This window comes from Leguminivora glycinivorella, chromosome 22 (genome assembly GCF_023078275.1).
Source record: "Leguminivora glycinivorella isolate SPB_JAAS2020 chromosome 22, LegGlyc_1.1, whole genome shotgun sequence".
Lineage (NCBI taxonomy): Eukaryota > Metazoa > Arthropoda > Insecta > Lepidoptera > Tortricidae > Leguminivora > Leguminivora glycinivorella.
Window position 1 is genome coordinate 7,640,737 of NC_062992.1, and position 26,043 is coordinate 7,666,779.

The 26,043-nt window shown below is 39.8% G+C and overlaps 1 protein-coding gene across 4 annotated transcripts in view; it reads left to right on the top strand.

The window, feature by feature from the left end:
- LOC125237998 (sister chromatid cohesion protein PDS5 homolog B-B) overlaps nt 1-26,043 on the top strand; it is a 41,612-nt gene extending 15,569 nt beyond the window's left edge. For 2 of the 4 annotated variants that reach the window (XM_048145266.1, XM_048145268.1), the window contains 15 exons: nt 4,934-5,980; nt 7,926-8,103; nt 9,841-10,029; nt 12,098-12,191; nt 12,281-12,464; nt 13,066-13,287; nt 14,302-14,439; nt 18,517-18,576; nt 19,399-19,558; nt 20,331-20,449; nt 21,160-21,303; nt 22,149-22,313; nt 23,007-23,099; nt 23,744-23,803; nt 25,192-26,043. In XM_048145266.1, the coding sequence (XP_048001223.1) occupies nt 4,934-5,980; nt 7,926-8,103; nt 9,841-10,029; nt 12,098-12,191; nt 12,281-12,464; nt 13,066-13,287; nt 14,302-14,439; nt 18,517-18,576; nt 19,399-19,558; nt 20,331-20,449; nt 21,160-21,303; nt 22,149-22,313; nt 23,007-23,099; nt 23,744-23,803; nt 25,192-25,293 (2,955 nt within the window). In that variant the 3' untranslated portion in view covers nt 25,294-26,043. Of the gene's footprint in view, nt 1-4,933; nt 5,981-7,925; nt 8,104-9,840; nt 10,030-12,097; nt 12,192-12,280; nt 12,465-13,065; nt 13,288-14,301; nt 14,440-18,516; nt 18,577-19,398; nt 19,673-20,330; nt 20,450-21,159; nt 21,304-22,148; nt 22,314-23,006; nt 23,100-23,743; nt 23,804-25,191 lie in introns of those variants that run through there. The other 2 variants (XM_048145267.1, XR_007178401.1) reach the window with 2 other exon arrangements.

Here is a 26,043-nt window from a genome sequence, read left to right on the forward strand (position 1 = left end):
ACTAGTTCTAGACAAATAATCTGAAAAACTACACTTAAATATTAAGTAAGCTATACCCATCTGTAAAAAACGCTAATTAATTATAATTTTAAATCTTGAACGCTACTCCGTTGACGGTTGGCGTAGTTTTTTCGTCAATATTTGGCTTCTTAGGCTGCATGAAAACTTATGATAACACTTTCTCATTTTAATTAAAATACGATACATCACTGTAATTCCTTATATTTTACATTTTTAATATTTATAACACATTATTGAAATGATATATATACGCACGAAGCTTGAATTTGACGTTTAACCCGGTCGGTGTTGCCAGTCCAGGCGTTGGTATCTCCTGCGAATTGCAAAGTATGCGTTAGGGCCCGCACAGACGGGTGACTCAATTTTATTGTCTGCGGAGATCGGTCTATGGGCTAGTATGAAAGTGCGCACACGTTGCGACGCAACCTTTTTGTCTGCGGGTTCGACGAGTGACGACAAGCCTGCGACGTAACTGTCTCATTCTCTATATGTTTCAATGCAAGTGCGCACACGGTGACAAAATAGTCGCCGGTCGGTTGTCATTTTGACAGTTATCACTCAACCGCCTGGGCGAACGTATGTTATTATTCGAAAAAAATATAATTTTAAATGCCGATTGTTGAAGTCGACATTGATACCTGTCGTTTAATTTCAATTCTTCAGAAGTAGAGGTAAGACCGACTTTATATGACAAGAATTTAAAAGAATAGTCCTACAATATTGAGGAAAACGATGCCGGGTTGTAAAATTCTAACGAGTTCATCAAAACTTTTAAACACTTATTCTGAAGTACCAAAAATGTTTTTTGGGTAGGCTCTTAATTTCATGAAAAAAGAAAAAGTTGCGTCCGTAGTATCTTCATAGTAGTCTGTGGTTGCATCGCTGTCGTTCCCGTGTGCGCACCTTTGAAATTGTCGCAAGGAGTTACGACAGAGACAAAAAAGTCGTCGAGTGACTTTGTCGCCCGTCTGCGCGGGCCCTTATAACAAATAGTTTAATGTTTTGTGAAGATTAAAGAAATATTGTTTGTTGATAACAATGATAACTATGACGGGAACTATTCCTCTCACTTCTTGTCGCAGACAAAATTATGACGCGCCTTGGCTAGCTATCAATAGTGTAACAAAAATGAAAAGAGATATAAGGCTTACGGCGAAACGAAATTGTGGTCAAAAAAGCTGCACTTTATGCAAAAAGCAAGCAACTTTGTACAGTGATACTAGGGACCAATATAAATGATTTCTTCCGAGGAAACACAATTTTCATCCACTAGAATTCAAGATGGCGGATATTTTCTATATTCCGTATTTTTAAAAATTTATAGAATCACAACGGCTGCACCGATTTTGATGGTTGGGGTGTCAATCAGTTTGTATTAAAACGCTTATTTTTTTTTATACTACGTCGGTGGCAAACAAGCGTACGACTCGCTTGATGGAAAGCGGTCACCGTAACCTATGGACGCCTGCAACTCAAAGAGTGTCACATGAGCGTTGCCACCCCATTAGAAACTTGTACATTCCCTTTTCCTGTTTTAAGTACACAGTAAAAAGGAGTGTACAAGTTCTAAGGAGGGTTCGGTTTGCCGACGACTCAAAGGACAATAGACGAAATAAGTCAGTTCCGTAAGTCCTCCCGTCATCAGCACACCGCACCCTCATTAAGCTCTGTCAGCCTTACTCACCGACAGGAACACAACACTAAAAAAAAAAAAAAAAAGATGGTGGGCGAATAATAAGAAAAATATAAAATTTTCAAACTTTTTTTCTTTCTAGTGAAATTTTCATTTTCTATGATATGGCCACATTTTTATATATTCAAATAATAATGAAAATCCGTTAAGTAGTTTTTGATCTATATATACTCGTTTCAAAGGAACGCGCGGATTTGAAAGACGTTTTTGCACGTGATGTAAAAATTTATGGAATCACAACGGCTGCACTGATTTTAATGATTGGGATGTCTATCAGTTTTCATTGAAAAGTTTATCCATATAAAAATCAAAATCATTGAAAAAATAAAAGACGGCGGCCGAAAAATGTGAAACTTAAAAAAATCAATCTCGTGAAATTGACTAGTAAATTTCCTAAGATATGGTCACATTTTTATTTATTAAAACAAAACCTGATAATGTCATCTGCAAAATAAAACAAAAATCATTTAAATCCGTTGAGTAGTTTTTGAACTATACGCAATGCAGATGAAGCGCTCGGGTTTGAAAGACGTCTTTGCACTTGATGTGATGCATCGCGTGTGATGTATCGTGGTTTTGGCTACGCAAGACGGTTTATTTATTTTGGTCACAGCTCACTGTATTAGTGTTTTTAGTATTTATACTAGTTTTTTAAAGGTTCGAGTTAATTTGAAATGTCAAAAACAGTGCTAAGTAATTTGACATTTCAATACTAGGTAAGTATAACCAAAGATATATATGGAATAAAATAAAATATTATATACGTATTTCTAACAACGATTCAATTAAATGGGCAGGGAATCAAATTCCTTGAGTGTATAGCTGTAGGTGCCTAAATAAAGATTTTTAATACTTATGGATACCGATAAATTTATATAAATACAGTAAAGGGCGATAAAACTTGCACATCGGTCTTTGGAAAGAGACAACGTCACATAAGTGATTGGAGAGTAGAGTAGGTAGATAGGTACCTCCCTATGGGCCTATGGGTTTTATAAACACACAACAAGTAGGCGCGAACAATTCATACTTACTTTTCTATGATTCAACTTCACATCATACTTATTTTTCTAATATTCAACTAGAAAAAAAAAAGCGAAAAACAACAAACATAATTCTTTTTAAACACATTAAAAAAAAAACCGGAGCTGGGTCTCGAACCTGAGATCTCAAAAATGCAAGTCAGATACTCTAACCCCTAAGCCAAAAAACGAGGTGCCGCCGGCTCAAAATATTGAATCATATTCAGATGTGGTTACTCGGCAATGTAATTAATTATTATCTCACTAGGTGGCACTTTTCAACATTGAAAACAGCGCCATCTGTAAATAACTCGAAAACTAAGAGGTACCAGCGACGATAACTCGCGTTAAGTAGGTCGCTACACGATGTACTGAGTTACCAATCTTTCTTTATTTAATTAATCTATGGTACACTAGACGTAGTCCTCTCTCGCGTATTTATGACAACTATTTCAAAATGTATATTACAATAGGCGAGACGACTAATAGTTATTTGTTATACAAGGGGGCAAAGTTGTATTTTAACGCCGAGTGTGGAATTGAAAAACGAGAAAGTGAAAGGATTCTATAGTTGAACCACGAGCGAAGCGAGTGGTTCGAGAATAGAATCCTGAACTTGCGAGTTTTTTAACACACGAGAAGTAAAATAGATTTGCACCCGAGTGTAACACAAAACTTTTCCCCTCACTATAGCGAGGAAACTACAACGCGAAAACTGCGTTTATCACTGCTTCCAGTAGTTTCACAGGTGGTAAATCATCTTTATTACTAGATTCAACTACTTTTATCAATTTTAAAGCAGTTAATTTGACTTTATTCAAGGTCAAATTACTTTACTCACTAGTGGATAAAATGCGTTTTTACTCACTGGTATTAAAGGACAAAACACGTGTTTCCGAGCTAGTGAGGGGAAAAAAACTAATTAGTCCGTCAATTAGATTATCAAAGAATATTCGACACGTACCTATTTTGTTCTTTTTTCTCGTAAACCAAAAATGACGAGGGTACAGTGCGTTGAAGTTTCGCGTGACGTCACGCCTAGGTACAATTTTTACTTAGAAGTGACGTCACAAGCCCCCACTCCGGAACTTTGATGCTCTTTGTATTTTTTCATTAATTAGTAAAAGCGAAAAATATGTGTTCAGTATTATTGGACGATCTAACTGAACGACTAAACAGAATGCCATTTTTAGGGTTCCGTACCAAAAAGGTACAAAAGGAACCCTTATGGTGCGACTCTGTCCGTCTGTCACATTTTTAAATATCTCGAAAACTACTTATGCTATCGACTTGAAATTTGGAATAGTTATGAACACTGTTAACCTCTACAAAATTGAATGATTATTTTTTTTATTTAATAATATTAACTATACAAAATGGCCAATATGAAAGGGGGGCAAATTGTGAATGTCAAGTAACTAAGTCAAGTGGGGTATCGTTAAAAAGAGCTCAAATTGTGCATATTTAAACTATTTTTTATAATTTTTTTGTTGTGAAAAAAAAAAGAATTATGAAGGAAAATGTAAAAAAAATACCGTCCCCCGCCCCCCCCTTATCTCCGAAGTTTACCAACATAAATTTACGAAATTTTCACCAAACATGGCTATTATAATTAATATTACAGGAAAAATAAAATCGTACACGTATCTTGAAAACTTTTTTTTTAATTTATAAAAAAACCTTTCAAATTTACATTTTCAATTTCAACACCCTTGCGGGTGTTTATTGTACCTATATTTTTAACAAAATAACAATAAAATTACCTGCTTTCAAATAGAAGCAAAATGGTTAAAATCGGTCACATTAGTTTACTCAATTTGCCGATAGATGTCGCTGTACGTTGAACGCTCATTTCCTACATCGCGTTTTTCTTGATATAATGAGGTCGGTTCAGGAGCGTCCTTGCGTCATGCATGTCGTAAGTCGTAAACTATTGAAGTCGAAGAATAGTCTAGATTTTATTTGGACGTTGTCTAACAATAAAATTGTATATTAAGATATTATTTGTTATGTGGGAAATCGAGTCTTGAGGGATTTAGTCAAATCTGTAGAGTTCTATGAATAACATTTTGATGATTCAACTATTGAAAGTTTGTACGGAACCCTCGGTGAGCGAGTCCGACTCGCACTTGACCGGTTTTTTTATGTAGTCGTCATCCCTATTTAGTTAATACTAATATTATTCTATCTTTTCCAGTTCTTCAACCACGTCCTAATCCTCGGCAAGGAAGAGAAAACCCTCCTCATCTTCTCCAAAGTATACGAGCTTATCTACGAACTGAACCAATGCTGCCCCTCCATCCTCATCGCCGTGCTACCCCAGCTCGAGTGCAAGCTCAAGTCAGCGCAGTTCCAAGAACGACTCAGCGCTGTAGCATTACTTGCTAGAATGTTCTCCGAACCCGGCTCAGGACTCGCCAAACAGTACCCAGCTCTCTGGCGGGCCTTCCTAGGACGCTTCAATGATATAGCAGTACCTATAAGGATCAAATGTGTCCAGTACTGCATGCACTTCTTAGTGCACCATCCGGATTTAAGAAAAGATATTACTGAAACGCTGAAAATGCGACAGCATGACGCTCACGAACAAGTTAGGTATGAAGTCGTTATGGCTATTATAGCTACCGCTCAGAGAGATTTCCAAGCTGTAGCTGAATCGGAAGACCTACTGCATTTTGTAAGAGAAAGAACTCTTGACAAAAAATTCAAAATCCGCAAAGAAGCTATGTCGGGTTTAGCTATGATTTACAGAAAATTCTTGACCGAAGAAAGTGTGCCGCCTGCTACAGAAAAGGCAGTACAATGGATTAAAGACAAAATCCTTCATGGATACTATATGACTGCTCTCGAAGACAGATTACTCGTTGAAAGACTGTTAAACACTTCTCTCGTTCCTTACACACTACCGCCTCAAGTTAGAATGAAGAAGTTGTACTATCTAATGTCAAATGTCGACGCTAATGCTACTAAAGCGTTTATAGAGCTGCAAAAACATCAGTTGGCAGTCCGTCGGACAGTGGCCGAGTGGGTAGAGCTGCATAGAAAGCCACCAACCCCAGCGGTGCAGAAGGAATTGATCGCTAAAGTGTTGCACATAAGTTCCAAGTTCTTGCCGGAGTCGGTGAAGGCTCAGGAGTTCTTGAACAAGTTCTCTGCTCATATGAAACAGGCGCCTGAGCTGCTGCAGGGCATGGAGATTATACTGAACCCTAATGTTAGCTGTGAAGTGTGCGTTCGTACTACGGTAAGTTTTTCAATTCATTTTATCTTAAGAACTTTTCTTACTCTTTCATGAGCAAAACCATAGTTCAGGGGTAACTATGGTTTTGCTCATGGTTTTTTTCTCTAAAGACATTCAATTACAGTTCACCGCAAACATAAAAATCTAAACACGCTTTTATGCTCTTCATATTAGAGTCGTTTTCTGATATTTTTCTCCGAGTAAGTGCCTAAAAAATGTAACTGAACGCGACTGTAATAATGTGGAAAAAAAACCTGATTAATTTCCTTTTAATCTTGTATTAGTGTGGATTTATCTAACCCATTTTTGTTTGAGCATTGTCAAGGAAATAAAAATCTTTGATAATTTTTTTGCCAAATACAGATGTAGTTAAAAAAAATATCAAAATATCAAATCGTTTATTTGCAAGAATACAGTCAAGTAGATGGTATCAAACAAATGTAAAGTTCAGTGTATTCCTTTCCTATTTTTCCAGAAACGTTCGTATTTGTCATGCTAGGTCAGTCAATGTCAGTAAAGTAAAATTCATAATCCTACGGACTAAATTGACAAATGACTGACAGGTAAAATGATACCAGGAACAGCAAAATTAAAATAGGGAAGGGTATATGTCGATAACAATATATCGACAAGTTGTAAAGTACATACAACAGACAAGTTTAAATCAAGAATAAGTATATTAGTTTCAAATAAGAGGTACACATTTTGGTTTGTTCTATGTATCTTCGAGGTAGTGGATGGATGCCACGCATTTTTACCCACTAGTTTTAAAACTTAAAATGTTTCCGAGCCTGTAGGTAAAAAGTAAAATACCATGTCCGACGATAATCAATTATCTGTCACGCTATGGCAAGTATGTCATAAATATCTATACTGGGTGAAACAAAATTGGTAATACAAAATAATATTTTCTGGATCTATTCATGATTACGATCAACTTTTACTATGGGACTTATATCGAATTCGGCAAAAAAAATGTGTAAATTCTGGTATCGAGTTCATTAATATGTATGCAAATTTGCAAGGAATTAGTATGGAGAAATGGGTACATAATAATGAATCATATCAAAAGTTGGGTTCATAATTTGTATGAAGATGTAGATTTTGAAGTGATGTTTTCGAAGATGGTCCCATAGTAAAAGTTGGCTGTAGTCATGAGTAGATCCAGAAAATATTATTTTGTATTACCAATTTTGTTTCACCCGGTATAATTTTCGAATAATATTATTGCTGCTTCGAAATAAAAAAAATATCTCTAATTAGCGGTCTACAGACCTTTTGATCTGTCGAAATCACAGAAAAAGTTGGTATATTGATTAGCCGATCAAATTGCCAATTTCATTGTCCCGTCTGGGTACACCTTAAATCTACGATGTAATCATAATTTAAATACCGATAAGAACGACACTGGCCAAACTGTGGCAACATTCGTTCACACTTACTTGTCAATTTGGTCCGTAGGTTTATGGATTTTACTTTAGATGTACTGAGACAGACTGAAATAGCATGAAACGTTCGTAAGTTTCCGTAACAATACGAAGGCAAATCTTTTCGCACTACATCTGTAAATTCAGAGTCACGTACAGTCCAGTTTATAAATATGTGTATATTTTTTCACCTTATTGCAACGAGTTAAGGCACAGTATAATAAAGAGTACTATCATGCAGTATGACCACTCCCGCTCTCCGCTGAAAGTGCCGCCCAACCCCTCTCGGTTACCTCACAGTTACCGCCTGTCAAAAACGCGAACAATCGACCTGTCATATTTCACTCATACAAGCATAGTTCGCGTTCACCTACACGAGCTTAGACTGTGTGCTAGGAACGCGCCTCATTCATATATTTGATCGCCAGTGTCCGAGGTATGGTTAAGTGAAGAATGTACACATATATGAACTCGACTGTACTATACGTAGTAAAGCAATGTCCACAAATGTAATTCCACAGTCGAACGTGCTAAAGAAACTCGGCCAGCCCGTGATGACGAACCTCTACTACAACACAGTGAAGATGCTTCTAGAACGCGTCAGCTCCGTTATGATCGACCACGAGGCGCTGCTCATTCTTGTTGGTTACGTGGAGGGCGCTTGCAGGGGCTCTGATGACTCCATCGCTGAGGAGTGTGGTATGTATGCTTTTGTTTGCTCGGTTATCCGCTAGATGTCTCTGAAACGACTGGCGTGATTTCTACAGAGAAGATGTTACTCGAACGGGTCTGGTCTGGATCCGGATCCTAATGGATTACGAGGCTGTACTCATTCTTGTTGATTACGTAGCGGGCGCTTGCAGGGGCTCCGATGATTTCATCGCTGAGGAGTGGTGGTATGTGTACTTTTGTTTACTCAGTTATCCGTTAGATGTCGCTGTAACGGCTGGAGCGTTTGCTACATCGCGCTAACGATGTGTCGATGTAGATTCCATAATTATGTATCTATCGCGGGTAGCGCTGAAACGCTCTGAAGTTCTGAACCAGGAGTCTTCACATCCGAAATTTATTCTTACGTCCTAAGGACAAATTCTGCCACAACTAGGCTTGTGCCGTTTCGTTCGTTGATCGGAGCGCTCCGATCTCGTTCAATCGCTCCCACGAACTAGTTCGCTCTTTTAGGTCTTTTGCTCATTTAGTTCAGCCAGACCAGCGACCACTGCGGTCGGAAAGATCAGAACGAATGGGACCGAATAGTGTCAAAATGATACGAATAGTCCACAGATAGTAACATTCCGGGTCGAAAGGTTGTAAGTAACCGAAGTTTAATATGAAAACTTGACGTTTATTTGTTGCTCTGCTAAGTAGGTCTCGCTCTCGGTCAGCACAGTCACACGCTCGTTCTCGATCCAAACCGCTCGCGCTCGCCGATCCTATACTGAACTAAATGAGCAAAGACCGATTCTCAGAGCACGGAAAGATTCAGTTCATTTCGGTCATTGATGGGATTTTATTCCTAACAGTTCATAGTTCGTGAACGACACAAGCCTAGCCACAACGTAAATCCATACTAATATTATAAATGGGAAAGTGTGTGTGTCTGTCTTTCACGGCAAAACGGAGCGACGAATTGACGTGATTTTTTAAGTGGAGATAGTTGAAGGGATGGGAGAGTGACATAGGCTACTTTTTAGGGTTCCGTAGTCACCTAGGAACCCTTATAGTTTCGCCATGTCTGTCTGTCCGTCCGTCCGTCCGCGGATAATCTCAGTAACCGTTAGCACTAGAAAGCTGAAATTTGGTACCAATATGTATATCATTCACGCCAACAAAGTGCAAAAATAAAAAATGGGAAAAAATGTTTTATTAGGGTACCCCCCCTACATGTAAAGTGGAGGCTGATATTTTTTTTCATTCTAACCCCAACGTGTGATATATTGTTGGATAGGTATTAAAGAATGAATAAGGGTTTGCTAAGATCGTTTTTTGATAATATTAATATTTTCGGAAATAACCGCTCCTAAAGGAAAAAAAAGTGCGTCCCCCCCCCTCTAACTTTTGAATCATATGTTTAAAAAATATGAAAAAAAATCACAAAAGTAAAACTTAATAACTTAACTTCCTAGGAAAATTATTTTGAACTCGATAGGTTCAGTAGTTTTTGAAAAAATACGGAAAACTACGGAACCCTACACTGAGCGTGGCCCGACACGCTCTTGGCCGGTTTTTGTCTCTTTGTAACGCGAGCGAAGCTGCGGGCAAAAGCTAGTGCCTTATAATTCTAAATCTGTGTTAGATGTCCTATAATATGTATTTATTTGTTATTTATTTATTCCGTCAACGCCGTATTTCAGAAACTTCACATAGGTATGATAATTTTTATAGGATTAGTTTTTATAAAGCACATTCAATTACATTCACTTTATTTCTCAACAGGCACAACACTGAAAGTGGCAGCAGAGCGCGGCCTGAAGCTCCTAGTGATGCTTTCCTTCGTGTTCCCGGCTCACTTCTTACACTCAGACGTGCTGGAGCGACTCACAGCCCTTCTAGAACACGAGGACGAAACTGTGGCACCACATATTCTTGCGGCACTGACGTTCCTTGGGAAATACCGCCCGCTGAGTAAGTAGTGTAAGAGGTTTCGCATTCAGAATGAAACCTTTTACAGCAGTCATGGTCGCTGACTGGCAGTCCCTGATTTAAAAATTGGAACAGTATAAGAACGTCAAGGAAAACAGACACTTCAATGGGGCTTTCATATAGAAGCAGCGATTGAGAGTGAACGGTTGTACTTAACTCCTAAAATATAAAAAAATATTGATTCAAAGCGTTGTTTAAATGTTTGGATGCTCTCCACTGATAGGCCGACTCTCTTACATGGTGGAGGCACTAACGTCTGAAAGTTTCCCCTAGTTTCGGTTTCAGAGTTTTCAGACAACGAACCCCGACCTCACAGCGCGAGGAAGCGCATGCCAAGCGATAAGCCAAACGCGCTTTAAGAAGAAGGAAAACAAAGTGACCATCGTCGCCAATACGAAGAGCTATTCCGGGTGATATATTTCTTATTATCTAATACTCATTATCACCCATTCCGTAGTTAAAATATAGCTGTGCAGAATTGACGTAAAAATGGAATGCGAGACATTCAGCAGAGCAACGGGCGCTCAAGATTGTGTTGTTCAAGAAACTCTACGACTCCTCTTCGGTGACCATGGGCGTCGACGCAAATTGCGTGAACATCAGCTCCATCATACCTATATACTTAATCATACACATATGCAGTAAATCTTCCTAGATATGTAGGTTACATTAGAAAGGCAATGTAAATTTAGTTTCAATCTTTTAATTATACATTATATTGTAGAACTTACGGAATAATTGTGATTTGTGAACTAAAATGTACATTATTTCAAAGGAAAAACGACTTGTGACAGAAAATGTCATTTGCCTATCCCTAATGTTAAAAAGGATAATTATTTGTAAATAACCACATAGAACTAATTATTTTGGCGCAATATATAACATGTAGAATACTATACATATTATTTATGCAATGTTTATATTAGAATAAAAACTATTTGATAGGCTTATTTATTCCATAATGTTTTCCTATAGCTACCAATAAGGTTAAGTTATATGAAAATATGTAAACTGTGGAATAAAACACACCCCAAACTTACGAAGTTGTTCACTAGATGACGCTGTACTGTGAGAAGCGATTTCTACATCGCGCTAATGAAGTGACGACTTGGAATGGATAAATATTGAGGGCTTCTACTGTCGCTTTTAGCAACCAGACGTTTTGGAACGACTTACAGCTCTTCTAGAACGTAAGGACTAGGCTTGTGCCGTTTCGTTCGTTGATCGGAGCGCTCCGATCTCGTTCAATCGCTCCCACGAACTAGTTCGCTCTTTTAGGTCTTTTGCTCATTTAGTTCAGCCAGACCAGCGACCACTGCGGTCAGAAAGATCAGAACGAATGGGACCGAATAGTGTCAAAATGATACGAATAGTCTACAGATAGAAACTTTCCGGGCCGAAAGGTTGTAAGTAACCGAAGTTTAATATAAAAACTGGACTTTTTTTTGTTGCTCTGCTAAGTAGCTCTCGCTCTCGGTCGGCGCAGTCACACATTCGTTCTCGATCCAAACCGCTCGCGCTCGCCGATCCTATACTGAACTAAATGAGCAAAGACCGATTCACAGACCACGGAAAGATTCAGTTTATTTCGGTCATTGATGGGATTTTATTCCTAACAGTTCATAGTTCGTGAACGACACAAGCCTAGTGAGGACGAAACTGTCGTACCACAAATTCTAGCTGCGCTTATGATTCTTGAGTTGAGAAATACCGCCCGCTAAGTAGCTTACCTAATTGGTTACTAGATGGCGCTGTGCCGTCCAAGTAGATTCCTACATCGCGCTAACGAAGTGATGGCACTGATGACGTAGAATGCATGAGTATTGAGGACTCCTACTGATGGCTTCGTCTTCTCGAGTCACTTTATCAGTCAGACGTATTGAAACGACTCACAGCTAGATCATGAGGAGGACGAAACCGTTGCATCACATATTCTGGCTTGGGACTTTGACCTTGGACTTTTAAACTACGCCTTCCGCTGCTTATTTTTGAATCCGCAAAGTCAACATCTAGTTGTTTTGAGAAATAATTATATTCTCTTTGTTCACAGGCGAGGCGTGTCCATCTCTGTTTCCGCGACTGATCAAGCTGTGCAAGGCTTACGCCGAAATCGGCACGCCCAAACAGGCCAAGAATGCTGTTAGGTAATTTACCAATCAGTTGAGGGTAAAATAAAACGATTACACTACCGCTTCAATAAATATTTATTCAAAACTTGATACGTTTTTCACAGATGTCTATTCGTCAACGTCCCAGAGCAACGCTCAGCCATCTTCACCGAAATCCTGGAGACTCTAAAGGCCACTTTGACTCCCCACTCCGAGCATTACCGCACCGCCATAGTGACGCTGGGACACATCGCTCACAACCTGCCAGAGAACTTCCCGCTTCACATCAAGAACATCGTCTCCAGAAAGGTTAACATTTTTACTGAAATCCTGGAGACGCTAAAGGCCACACTAACCCCTCACTGAGCATTTTTATTCCTTATAGACTTATTTAACACACTGAATTATTTTTGTGAGATGAGCTATTCCCGTAAAGTTTGTACATTTGGATCACGTCTCCGATTTTGATAAAAATTGGTAGGCTGATAGAGTCCATGATGCTGAGCAGGATCCATTAGGTTTCCCAAAATGTCCTATGTAGTTTGTATGAAACCTTCCTTTTTGTTACCAGATTTCTATACATTTTCGGTAACAAAAAAGGAAGGTTTCATACAAACTACATAGAACATTTTGGGAAACCTAGTGGATCTTGCTCAGCATCATGGACTGTCAGCCTACCAATTTTTATCCAAATCGGAGACGTGATCCAAATGTACAAACTTAACCGGAATTGCTGAGATAAACGCCTATTTTCGTGGTCTTCGAGCAAATTCTTAAGATGTTAATGTTCAATAATAGTAGATACATTTTACTATTTGCTTTATTTTGTTCCACATAAAAAAGCGGGGACGTTTGGAATTCATTGGGATTTAAATTTATTCTGTATCTAAAACTAATTGTCTTTCCACAGATCGTGAAGGAGCTCCTAGTCCGCGAAGGCGGCGGCGGGCCGAACGCGCCCGACGACGAATGGTGCGCCGAGGAGGACCTACCCGAAGAGACCCGATGCAAGCTCGAGGGGCTCAAGTGCATGGCGCGATGGCTGCTCGGACTGAAGCGAGACGAACTGTCCGCTCAGAAGACTTTCAGGATGCTGAACGCGTTTATAGTGCACAAGGGGGACTTATTACAGGTAAGAAAGGTACTTAAGTGGTGAAGGAAGTGTTAGAGAGACTCGATGCAAGCTAGAGTGGCTCAAGTGTATGGCGCGATGGCTGCTTGGACTGAAGCGAGACGAACTGTCCGCTCAGAAGACTTTCAGGATGCTGAACGCGTTTATAGTGCACAAGGGGGACTTATTACAGGTAAGAAAAAGATTCAACTGGTGAAGGATTTGCTTGGAGAGGTGAGAGGAGAGGAGAATTATTAGAGTTGAGAAGTGCCCAAGTGGTACAGGTGACTACTAGAAAAAACACGTACAGTCTGTTAGTGGCTTATGGGATTGTCAGCATCATGTTTCTGTAGCTTATTAGCTACTAGCGTCTCCCGGGAGTCTAATCAACTTTTTCTTTAATAAGTTTTAATAGGTAGACGTTTGACCACGATCACACCTGTGGCCCGTTTCTCGAAAGGTACAAGCCTTGTATTAAAAGTGTGTTTCCATGACAACCGATACGATTTGACAGTTCGCGCACTTGTAATACAAGGCTTGTACCTTTCGAGAAACGGGCCCCTGATGGTGAGTGATGATGCGGTCTAAGGTGGAGCACGCTTACCTATGAGATACCTATTTACTCTTGCTTTAAAGAGACCTGGATTGTACTCATTCAGAAACTCAGACATTCTACTCTTTGGCGGTTCGCATAAGAAATGTTGAAACGAAACGCTTAGTGTGTATTTTCGGAATATTAACCGTGAAGCGATGCCGCATTGCCGATTGTCTGGTGGTCCTATGGTGAAATGGGGACGGAGGCACAAGGTTGTACAGTTCCTCAGCGCACTCTCCAAAAGGTATCCTGTAAAAGACCGATAAACTGGCTACCATACGACGATGCCCCAGACTCTAAGGCAAAGGTGGCGTAGTTCTTAATAACACCATTTTCCATTGCGCTGATTAGATGCCGAACTTCAAAAAATCATAGTGTGGAGTGACCGTAAATTTCCCCAACCATTGTATTAATTATTAATGTTCTATTTGTGTCCACAGCAAAACCAGCTGTCCAAGGCGGAGATGGCGTGGCTGCGGCTCGGCGCGGGCGCCGCCATGCTGAAGATCTGCGAGCAGAAGGGCGTGGGCGACCAGTTCACCGCGGAACAGTTCTACAACCTCAGCCATCTCATGATCGTGAGTGCGATCCTATTTAAACATTTTGACAATTTTCCAATTATCAGATCGAAAAAAAGGTTGTAGAATTTGGTCACGTATTTTTAATGAGTTTTGGTTAAGAAATGCATTCTGTGGAGTACAAAATCTGTAAAAGCAAATCGTCACTACTTTGAAAAAATCTTGTATCTTCTTCTGTCAATGAAAAGAAAAATGTAATAAGTATGTATGCAATGCATATAGACTTACTGCGTTTTAACTTTGAGGAGCAGTGTGAGATACGAGATTATTTCAAAGTAGTGACGAAATGCCCAAACCTACGCCACACCTCGGACACTGGCGATCAAATATATGAAAGAGGCGCGTTCCTAGCACACAGTCTAAGCTCGTGTAGGTGAACGCGTATTATGCTTTTGTACAGTCAGCAGCAGAAGTTGCTATACACCCAGGGTGCTCAAAGAGCGGTTAGCGTTTAAATTGTCAAAAAGTTGTTGACTGTCATGGTAGCATTTATTTGTGAGCGCTCAGCATGGCACAAATATCTTAACAGTCGCTATTCATTAATTGCTATACTTACAAGTCATTCTTACCTGAGCTGTCAAAAAACCATTGGTATCTAAGCGGTTAACGTGTCAAATATACCTGAACAATCTGGAAAAATAGACGTTTAGCGCATACAAATATGGCCAAATATTGAATGAATAATAGTTCCGGGCAAGCGTTTTGACAGCCATCGAAAGCAGTACAGTCTTGTCATCCCATACATCCGTCTCACGTTTTTCTCTTCAATAATTTGACAGGTGCAATTTACTAACGTAAGTATTTAATTTACTTTTCAGCATGAACATCGAAACGCCTGACACATAGAGAAAGCTAAATGATGCCGAATTTCGGGACAGTTGTCAAGGCACGTTATGGCCTCATTTAAAGTTCGTTTGCTTTTCAATCCTGAGGTCACTGGTTCAAGTCTCGGCGGAGACACGCGTAAAGATAATAGTTTTTTTGGATTTTATTTTTATTTCGTTTTTTTATTTGTTTTGAGTTTTTTTTTGCATAAGTTTTAACGATAATTCTAAATTATCTTGAACGTACATTCCAGCATAGGCAAAATATGCTACGTAAAATATTACCGATATCAGATGTATGGCTTAAGTATACGGCTGAAATATATCGGTATCGGTCCTACATTCGATATCGGATCGGATAATGTGAAAACGCACTAAGACGGAAGTATTACTTTCAGATTATTTTATTGAACAATACTTGAAAAATAAATATTTCATTTTCATTTTCATTTTATTTTTATTAGTTTAAAAATGTTTTACCACAAACAGCTAAGGTACAGCGGGACAAATCTCGACTGAGGGGTTAATGTAACTGGTCCATGTTTTACAATGTTTGCATTATTAAATAGAGTGTCCATCGGTTATTATATGGTAGGCGTCTTCAGTGTTTTACCGACATAATAATTAATACTCCAAAGCGGGTTCTTCGTGCTATGTATTATTATTTTACGAAGCGTCACAGAAACAAAGTTCACTTATTCACGCGAAAAAACTAACTGACAGCCCGCCGTTCGGGTAGCCAACTTACAACAATACACCGTGTCCAATAAGTTTGAATACAGCACAAATAGCCAATAAAACAAAATGAACAAATAGTTACTACATTATTATTATATTTTATGAATGGCACTCTCATTTACTACATTCACAACAAATGTTTTGGAATAACTCCAGCATTAACTTGTTTACCAGCCTCAAACGCTTCTCAAACGGATCACACGCGGCACGCACCGTTTTCTTCACATTTCATCCCAAGTACTCTCGATAACCTTTTTTAAATGATCTAGGTTTATGATTTTATAAAAATTTAGTCTTCAAAGCATGTATGACCATACAAAATAGTCTAATACGCCTAAACCTGGAGGCCTGGGTGGCCACTCATGTTTCGGATAAAAAACTGCCAAATTAGTCTGAAACTACGCTAGAATACCATTTGCCGAATGTGCTGGAGGTGCGTCTTGTTGGGACACATGATACTCATTCCCAAGCATCCTTTTTAACTTTAAGGCATTTTTTTCTCCAAAACCTTGGTTTTAAAGAAAAAAACGTTGATTTTAACGCTTTTATCTGTAAGTACTGAAGGTAGTTTACCTCGCTTGCATACTGCATCCCACACCTGGGCCGATGGTGAGCTCTGGAACCTAGGCACATTTTTCTAGTTGCCCGGAACGTTATCTATCCTCGGTACCCATAATAGTTTATTTTGGACATGTGGCGTCTGTTTTATCACATACAGATTCTCCTTATAATAAATAACTCGTCACCTGCGTGCCGAGCAAGTATTTTGTTGGCACTTTACCTCTTTGCTTTTCTTAGACACTTCGGAAATTTCATGTACTTTGTGCTTGTATTTTATTAAGAGGAATATACTCTTTAGTTTAAATAAGAATTTGATGGCCTGTGATCCCTATATCTTTAGAACTGAGGTAAAATGTGAGTATTCGGACTTATTGGACACGGTGTATATCAATCTTTGGGTAAAATTATGAGATATTTAACACTGCCTTACAATAATTATATCAATAATTTGTGAAGTTATGAGATTCTTAACAAGTGGATACATGTAGAGCTCAACATCATAGTGTAATAATAAAAAAATGGATCAGTTACAATTGCCCGCCCCCCAGTCGAAATTTGCCCCGCTGTACCTTACATATATATCAGCACGACAGATTCAGATGGCACTATGATCAGAATGAGACAAAAGTTGTCAAACGATTTACGGCTAATTTATCGAGCATTACTTAATCCCACACTCAGCTTGGATTTTTTAAAGTATCGTATATTCTTAATGGGGAATAAAACAATAAATTTATAGGCCAATTTTATTCATCAAATTCTTTGAAAAGTTTCTTGATTATCATGCTAAGCATTGGTACCTCCTGCCAATTGCAAAGTATGCATTATGGCAAATAGTTTAATGTTTTGTGAAAATTATAGGAAATATTGTTTGTTGATAACTATGACGGGAACTATTCCTTTCACTTTTTGTCACCAATAAAATTATCACTGCATTTAGTTTTCGGTGCCTTGGCGAGCTATCAATACTGAAACAGAAACGAAAAGAGATAATTCAAATTGCATTTTGATTTAGATTACTATAAAATACATTATTTAAATAAGGCTTTGTCCTTACTTTCTTTTGACTGCAACTATCTATTTCTTGATTTCCTGCAATTTTCAACTAACTTCTGGAAAGCAATAAATAAATAAATATTCGAAATATTGCTATTTACAGCACAATAACTATTGTGAACCGTTTTTATTAAAGAATACGGCGATTGATGAAAATTGTAAAATAATATGTAAAAATATTTATCATATAATTTGTCAATTTTGACATTTTGGGAATTTTTTTAAATTAAGTTGGAGCATAAGCAACTAGGCTATCATCCACGAGCTCGAAAATAAATAAATAATTATATTACGCAATATACACGCACTACGCTCAATTAAAATTATTTCATCAACTCGCTAACATACCGCAGCAGCTAATAAACGGCTGCAGTATTTTTTGGTTAATCACATAAAATGTTGATGCTTAGTTACCACTGAAATAACAACTGCTTAGCAACTGGTGGCACCCAGGCTGCTGACGTGCGTGATTGACAGGGCGTGTAGGTATTAATGACAGCGGCTTGTATTTGACTGCTTAGTTACCACTGACATTCTAACCGTTATTGTCATTGTGATTAAAGAAGAGTGTATGTGTTAAAGAAAAACTCAGGTGTTAAGATATATGTGACGAACTGAAAGCCTACGTGAAAATGACAACTTAGAAGTCACTATTTTTGTGACGATTGAAGAGTATAGGTTTTCTTGGACACCCTGCCCGCTCAGGTATATCTGCTGCTGACTGTACGAGTGAAATATGACAGGTCGACTGTTCGCGTTTTTGACAGGCGGTAACTGAGAGGGGGTAGGCGGCATTTTCAACGGGGAGCGGGAGTGACCATACTGTACTATAGTACTCTTTATTATACTGTGCCTACGCTAAATCAAACTGTTTTTATAAATTACTAAACTTTTTCAGGACCCTGTACCACAAGTCAGAGAAGCATTCGCAGCGAAACTACACAAAGGACTTTCAAAGGTATATATTTCATAACAATGCAAAGCGTGCATAGGTCTTATACTGGTCTCTTCCCTTCACATTACCTCTGCTTTCCCATACCTAACGTCAGGGTCACAGCATTGCCTTTCGTTTCGTTTTCACTTATTGTTCCACCGTGATATTTTCACGTGACAGCTCGTTTTTAACCCCCGACGCTAAAACGACGGGGCGTTATAAGTTTGACGTGTCTGTCTGTCTGTTTTGTCTGTCTGTGTGTGTGTCTGTCTGTGGCATCATAGCGCCCGAACGGATGAACCGATTTAGATTTAGTTTTTTTTTTGTGTGAAAGCTGAGTTAGTCGGGAATGTTCTTAGCCATGTTTCATGAAAATCTGTCTACTAAGTCGCGGTCGGGGGTTTTTTCTTAATTTTAATTTTGTGGTTAGGTTATCGTAAAGGTACTTATACTTCCTAGATATGCCTGCTCCTTTTGTTTTTTTACTTCGCGTCGGTCACGTGATTTTCAGTAGTCACCCGACCTATATAATGCCACATCTCGGACACTGGCGATCAAATATATGAAAGAGGCGCGTTCCTAGCACACATTCTAAGCTCGTGTAGGTGAACGCGTACCATGCTTGTATGAGTGAGATATGACAGGTCAACAGTTCGCGTTTTTGACAGGCGGTAACTGTGAGGTAACCGAGAGGGGGTGGGTGGCACTTTCAGCGGGGAGCGGGAGTGGCCATACTGTACATAGTACTCCTTATTATACTGTGATAATGCAGTCGGACCGATTGTTTTAAGTTCTTGACACTTGGAAACAGTTGTCTCACTTGTCACATCTTTATGAAACTTGCAGGGCATCCCGAACAAATGCCTGCCGCTGGATTTCATGGGCATGTACGCTCTGGGAGGAAGGGAGCCGGAGCGGCGCCTGCGCGGGCTCGTGCGCCAGTACATGCTGGCCGACGTGGTGCGCCGGCGGGAGTACATTCGCAACATCACCGTCGGCACTAAAGGTCAGTGACCCCGGGCTCTCGTGGCTGACTTCACGGCATGTGCGCTCTGGGTGGACGCGGCGCCTGCGCGGGCTCGTGCGGAATACACTCGCAACATCACCGTCGGCACTAAAGGTTCGTAGGACGGTGACAATATATTTGAGATGGGAGTACGCTATTTTCTTGAGGGTTCCGCAAACGGTAGTTCAGCCTATTTAAGCTGTGCAATGCACGAAGTTTCTGGAAAAACACAACATAGTGCACCTAAATTAACTTTTTCATCGCCAAGGTCGTCAATTGTCGTCAAATGTCGTGCCCACAGCGCTAAGGTATTACTGAAGACGTTGTGAAAGTAAACTTGACACTTTCGAACAAGGGTTACATTTTAACAAGAATAATTGTGTTTATGACATCAAGGGTTGATGTGAAAACCCTATAACAATGAAAGAATAGTACATTACATCAGAGGCCGGGAAAATGAGGATTTCCGGCCAAGTGGGTATATACGGATAGGGATACCAGGCCGGGAATCCGTTTTCACGCTGAGGCATGTATAGTGCTTTTCTCAAACATACAATGAAATAAAAAAAAATGCTCTAAAGGACAATATTTTATAAAAAAAAGTTACTTTGCAGGCCTAGGCCTGAAAAATAATATGAAATCCCTTTACAGTCCTCTCGAGTTGTTGCGCCCAAAAAGCGATACTTCCCAGCCCATTTTAAGGAACGTAAAGACAATATTTCATTGCATGTTTGAGAAAAAACCTTGTGAGTTACGTTTTGAAATGTTACAGTCGAACGAGCAGTGTCCCAGTTGCCACACATCCTGCCGGACTATATGCTGGTATTCGCTGTGCCGGTCCTCACACACGACCCATTCTTCGACACGTATGACAACGTAGCACAGCTTAAGGTAAAAACGTGCACAAGAATGTTTTTTTATTTTTATTTTCTACGCTGCTTAAATGCCTATATGTTGCCGCGCCATTAAATGGTCGGACTTACTTCTGATAAAGTACCAAGTAAGATACCAAGAAGAAAGTAAACATATAAGCAGATTGGCAACTAACATAGACTAGTCTATAGTCCCTATACCTATGTATATAGTTCTAGATGTTTGTCTCTACTTACGTCGACTGTGCAAATATTCATTCATATTACAATTATTTATTTTCTGAATCATCCGTTACACGTCCTGTTTGCAAAATTAAAAGTCTTTTAATTTTAATAAAAGAAAAAAGGACGAATGGCAGAGGTTTTGACGCCGACGGTTTTGACGCCGTATTATCAGCCGGCGTAGCTGAATGGCAATCGTCGACGCCAGGCGCCGACAGAAATGCAGTCTGGCTCTGTCGCGCCAATACGCAAGAGCGATAGAGGTAGATAGATAGATATGAAATAAATATTATTGTGAGCGTTTGTGCACTTGTAATACAAGGCTTGTGTGTACCTTTCGAGAAACGGGCCACAGGCCTTTTTGCAATATTTCCCCGATTTTGTCGAGAAAAGTTCGCCTAGGTATTCCACTTTCAACTGAACCAACGTTAATCTCGTATAGTTTCTTCATTATCTTTAAAATATTTGATATTTTCTAGGGTCTGATCTAATTGTTGCCATTTACAGGTGATGAAGCAGTGTATCTGGTTCGTGTTAGAGCCGCTGATCACCCGCAACGATTTCTACTGCTACGGCTTCTACAAGAGTCTCGTCGAGCGCATGAAGAACCACAAGGACGCTCTCAATGAATCCGACGATAGCTTCAACTATGTAAGTAATCGTAGAATAGGCGAGACGACTAAAAAAAAACTAATTAGTCCGTCAGTTAGATTATTAAAAAAATTTTGGACACATTTTTTCTTTTTTCTCGTAAACGAAAAATGACGACCGTACAGTGCGTTGAAGTTTCGCGTGACGTCATGCCTAGGTACAATTTTTACTTTAACTTAGAAGTGACGTCACAAGCCCCCACTCCGGAACGTTGGTGTTCTGTATCTTTGTATTTTTTTCATTAATTAGAAAAAGTGAAAAATATGTGTTGTCTTTTTGGACGATCTAACTAACGGACTAAACAGAATTTTTATTTGGTCCAAATTATTCAGGAGATCGGTTCACTTTACATTTACGTCAATCTAATTTGACGACCAGTCTGGCCTAGCGCGTAGTGAGTAGTGACCCTACCTGCTACGCCGCGGTCCCGGGTTCAAATCCCGGTAAGGGCATTTATTTGTGTGATGAGCACAGATATTTGGTCCTGAGTCATGGGTGTTTTTTATGTATATAAGTTTTTTTTTGTTAGCCTATTTAAGTTGCCACTGCTGGGCAAAGGCCTCTCCCCTGGCTCTCCATGACTCCCGATTCTCCGTTTCCTCCGGCCAGTTCCTCAGAGAGGCGTCAAGATCGTTTCGCCATCTTTGTCTGGGCCTGCCCGGCCCACGCTTCTTCGTCGGCATCCACTTGGTGGCTATGTTAGCCCACCTATCTGGATGCATGCGATAGATGTGGCCGGCCCAGTCCCATATCGTTGTCTGAGTGCCACAACACAAGCCTTGGGGCTCAGTCAATCTGTGTAAGAATGTCCTATAATATTTATTTATTGTAATATTTATTTCCAGAAAATGTGGGCTATCTGCGACCTAGCCATGTCTGTAATCTGGGCGCGTTCGGCCAGCTTTGAGATGCGAGATTTCCCCTCCGACGCGCGCATTCCTACCATGTACTTCGCGCCACAGAACGAGTTCTTCGTCAACACTCGCGTGTTCTTACCGCCTGAACTGCAGGTACGTGTGTCATATATATACCACAGAATATATAATAGTACAAGTACAGAAGGCTCACTCCTTGGATGTTCGCAAAACGCCGCCATTCTAGATTTTTACCTACCTGAACAAACGGACGGCACGCGAGCAGCCGACATTGAATTCTATTGCGCCGCGCGAAGGTCGTCACCACTGAATGGGCCGCGAATTCGCGGCCGCCATCATGTACTTGTAGCGCGGCGATAGAGACATTTATTGTAATTCACCAAAAGAACCTTCCCTTAAAGTTAACGGAATTCAATAAAAACACGGTGTATAACACTTATAACAGCTGGGCCATTTTTTTTTCAAAGTTGTCCACCCCACTTTTTTTGTAACATGGGTATTTTTTACGCGATTCATACTCAGAATCGAGAGCTCTTTCGATCCTGATAGGAGAAAAAATGGTAACGGAATGGGAAAAAACCTTGGGACACTTTTTTTCTCCTATTAGGATTGAAAGAGCTCGCAATTCTGAGTGGAAACCACATAAAAATTTCCAAATCTAAAAAAAAGTGGGGTGGACAACTTTGAAAATAATGGCCCAGCTAAAGTACGCACAGAATAGAATTTCGACTGACTGACTATGGGCTCACTCAAGATTTTGAAGTTCATTTCCAAATGTAATGCTGCTGTTTAAACCTGTTAAGTTGGTGATATATGTTATATGTGCAGTTCCAGCCGAAGAAGCCGCTGTCGGCGACCGAGGCGCCGCGCGGCAAGAAGCGCGCGCGCCCCGCCGACAACATCGACACCAACGACGTCGAGGTAACAATACCAGTGCCATGCACATTGCTATCTTGTACTGTACACCTTCAACCAACCTCGGACATATTCAAATATCTAATCAATATACGGTTGTACTCACGTTGTTATATCGCAACTGTTGCGGCATGTTTCGAGTCATTTAATGTTACTTTTTTTCGTGGAACTTGTGTTCAAACACGCGTTGAAATAAAAGCTTTAAAACATAAAATCGTTAGTAAGACATGCAAGAAATAGATATTCATCCATACTAACATTATAAATGGGAAAGCGTGTGTGTATGTTTGTTTGTCCGTCTTTCACGGCAAAACGGAGCGACGAATTGTCGTGATTTTTTAAGTGAAGGGATGGAGAGTGACATAGGCTGCGGGCAAAAGCTAGTATAACATAAAAATTGAACAAAACAAGGGGCCTATTGCATAACAAGTTACAACTCATATTACAAGCGGTAGTCCCCCTCCAATTCATTTTATAAGAAAGAGAGTTCCACTTGTAATACAAGTTGTAAATTGTTATGCAATAGGCCCAAGGTCGTTCAGTAGCAGAAAGCTAACATTGCATTCGTAGTCCCTTCTCTATATATGAAATAGAAATGTGTATGTCGGATGGAACAAACAAACCCTATATAGCGTGTGTTCTGTTGCAAGCTGCCGCTGGCGCGCGCGGGCAGCCCGGACGCGCGCCAGCCCGGGGTCATTGACCTCAAGGTACCACACTACTACTCTAACGCCGCGGCTTGCGTGGGCGCATACGAAATCAAACCTTATCGATATGGAAGTAGACGATGCGATGAGACGCGACGGCGACCGTCGCCCACGCAAGACACGGCGTTACATGTCAACTGCTTCATTCAATTGTTCATATTCTAAATATCTGATTTTTTTGCAAGTTATTGGTTTTTACGAAATCTTAATTTTATTTTTAGTTTTAGGATTTGTTATTTATTTCATTTCTAGTTTTTGAAGAAAGAATGGTTTTTTATTTTTTTGCTTTCTTGTAAATGTTTATAAATTGTGTATGAATGAATTTTTCGGTACAAATCGTTTATGATGGTGGATGATGTTATCAAAATATTATAATTTTATTTTATTTCACTTGGAACAACTAGTCGAAACGATTAAAGCATGAATTTGTGAATTTTATTTTCAAGTAGAGCTATTACAATTTAGCGTGAATATGATTTCGTGCATGTAACTATTTATTTATTATTCATGTTGATATTTCTCAAAACGTGGAAGAATCAAACTATACTTCCAATAAATATGTACTTAGGCTAAAGAATTGTCCACTTTTTGCATCCACTGGATAATACATACATACATACAATTACGCCTGTTTCCCAGAAGGGTAAGCAGAGATCTCCGGATTTCCATTTACTACGATCCTGATAAACCACTTTCACTTTGCACACTTTGGTCGAGAAAAGTTCATCTAGGTCTTCCACTTCCAACTGACCCTTCCATTCTATTTTGAACATACTTTCTTCGTTAATCTCCTCTCATCCACTAGATAATAATATTGCATTTAATTTTTAAACGCAGCAACATCTCAGTGATTTAAGTATATTTCACGACGTATACTTAAATCACTGAGATACGACTGATATTCATATGTCACGTTCTTAAGTAGAAAGTACCATAATATATTGTCGCTTATCATGAGGAAAAAAATTGTTCGTATACGAATTGCCCGTTAGAACGTCCTAATGCTTAAGTGGCAACGTGGTGACATTCGCTTAAGAACGGCGTAAATTGTTCAATATGAGCATTTTCAGAATTTGGGACCCCCCAATTAGCGTAAGTTGTTAACAAAAATTAACTCACTGTCAGTTTTGTGACGATAATTACGACTTACGCTAATCGGGGTGTTCCAAATGTTGAAAATGCCCATATACTGGTTTATCCAAGCTAAGTGTGTCCACATTCCGAGTGTAAGGCCTGATTTAGACGGCGTGCGAAATCGCATGCGATTTTAGTTACATTGCGGGCTGTTGGGGTTACATAAAATTTTGCACAGCCATCAAACACCGCAATGTAATAAAACTCGTATGCTCGTTCTCGTGCCGTCTAAATGGGGCTTAACGTTCATGTTGCAGCCGTCAGAAGCGTCGGACACGCAGATCCAGCTGCCCGGCCTCGAGCAGCCGCCCGACAGCGACGTGGACGAGCCGCCCGGCAAGCGCGCGCTCGCCGAGTGAACCCGCGCCGACCACGCCGCGTGTGACACACACTAACAAATATATTCAATCCACATCTACTAAACGGCAACAACTGTGCACTCACACCCGGATCTAGGGGGGAGCGGGGCCCTCGCCCCGGGCGTCAACTCCGAGAGGCGCAATATTTTGTCATTTTTTTTAGTTTTGCCCCCCCCCTCGAAAGTCTAGATCCGGTACTGCGTGCACTCACCGAGTGAACATACATCTGACGAGACTAGCTATCTACAAATCTGTGCAAAGAGGGTATAAGTTTCGTACAGCTCCGGTTTCAAAGAACATAAAATTTTCTGTTGTTTTTTTTTCGTCACAAGACGCAACGTATTTAGGACATATTCAGTTCTATTAAATTTAAATTAAATTGGAACGAAATTGCATTTGTTTTGATTCGTTCCATTTTTAAAAAACAATAAATTAAACTAAATTGCAGTGGCAAACTTCTGTTTTTTAAATTTACATGGCTGGGCATTAAGAGGTTAAATTAAGGCTGCCCTGCCGGCGTAGCCGAATGGCAATCGTCGACGCCGTACGCCGACAGAAATGCAGTCTGGCTCTATCGTGCCAATACGCAAGAGCGATAGTGATAGATAGCTACGAAACAGATATTATCGTGAGCGTTTGTGCATCTGATTACGTACCCTGGTAAGATCTCCACACCATTTTGAACCTGAGATGCGAGAACCTTGAACCCCTTTTCTGCTAGGATCATAGAGATATGTATACATCGACAGA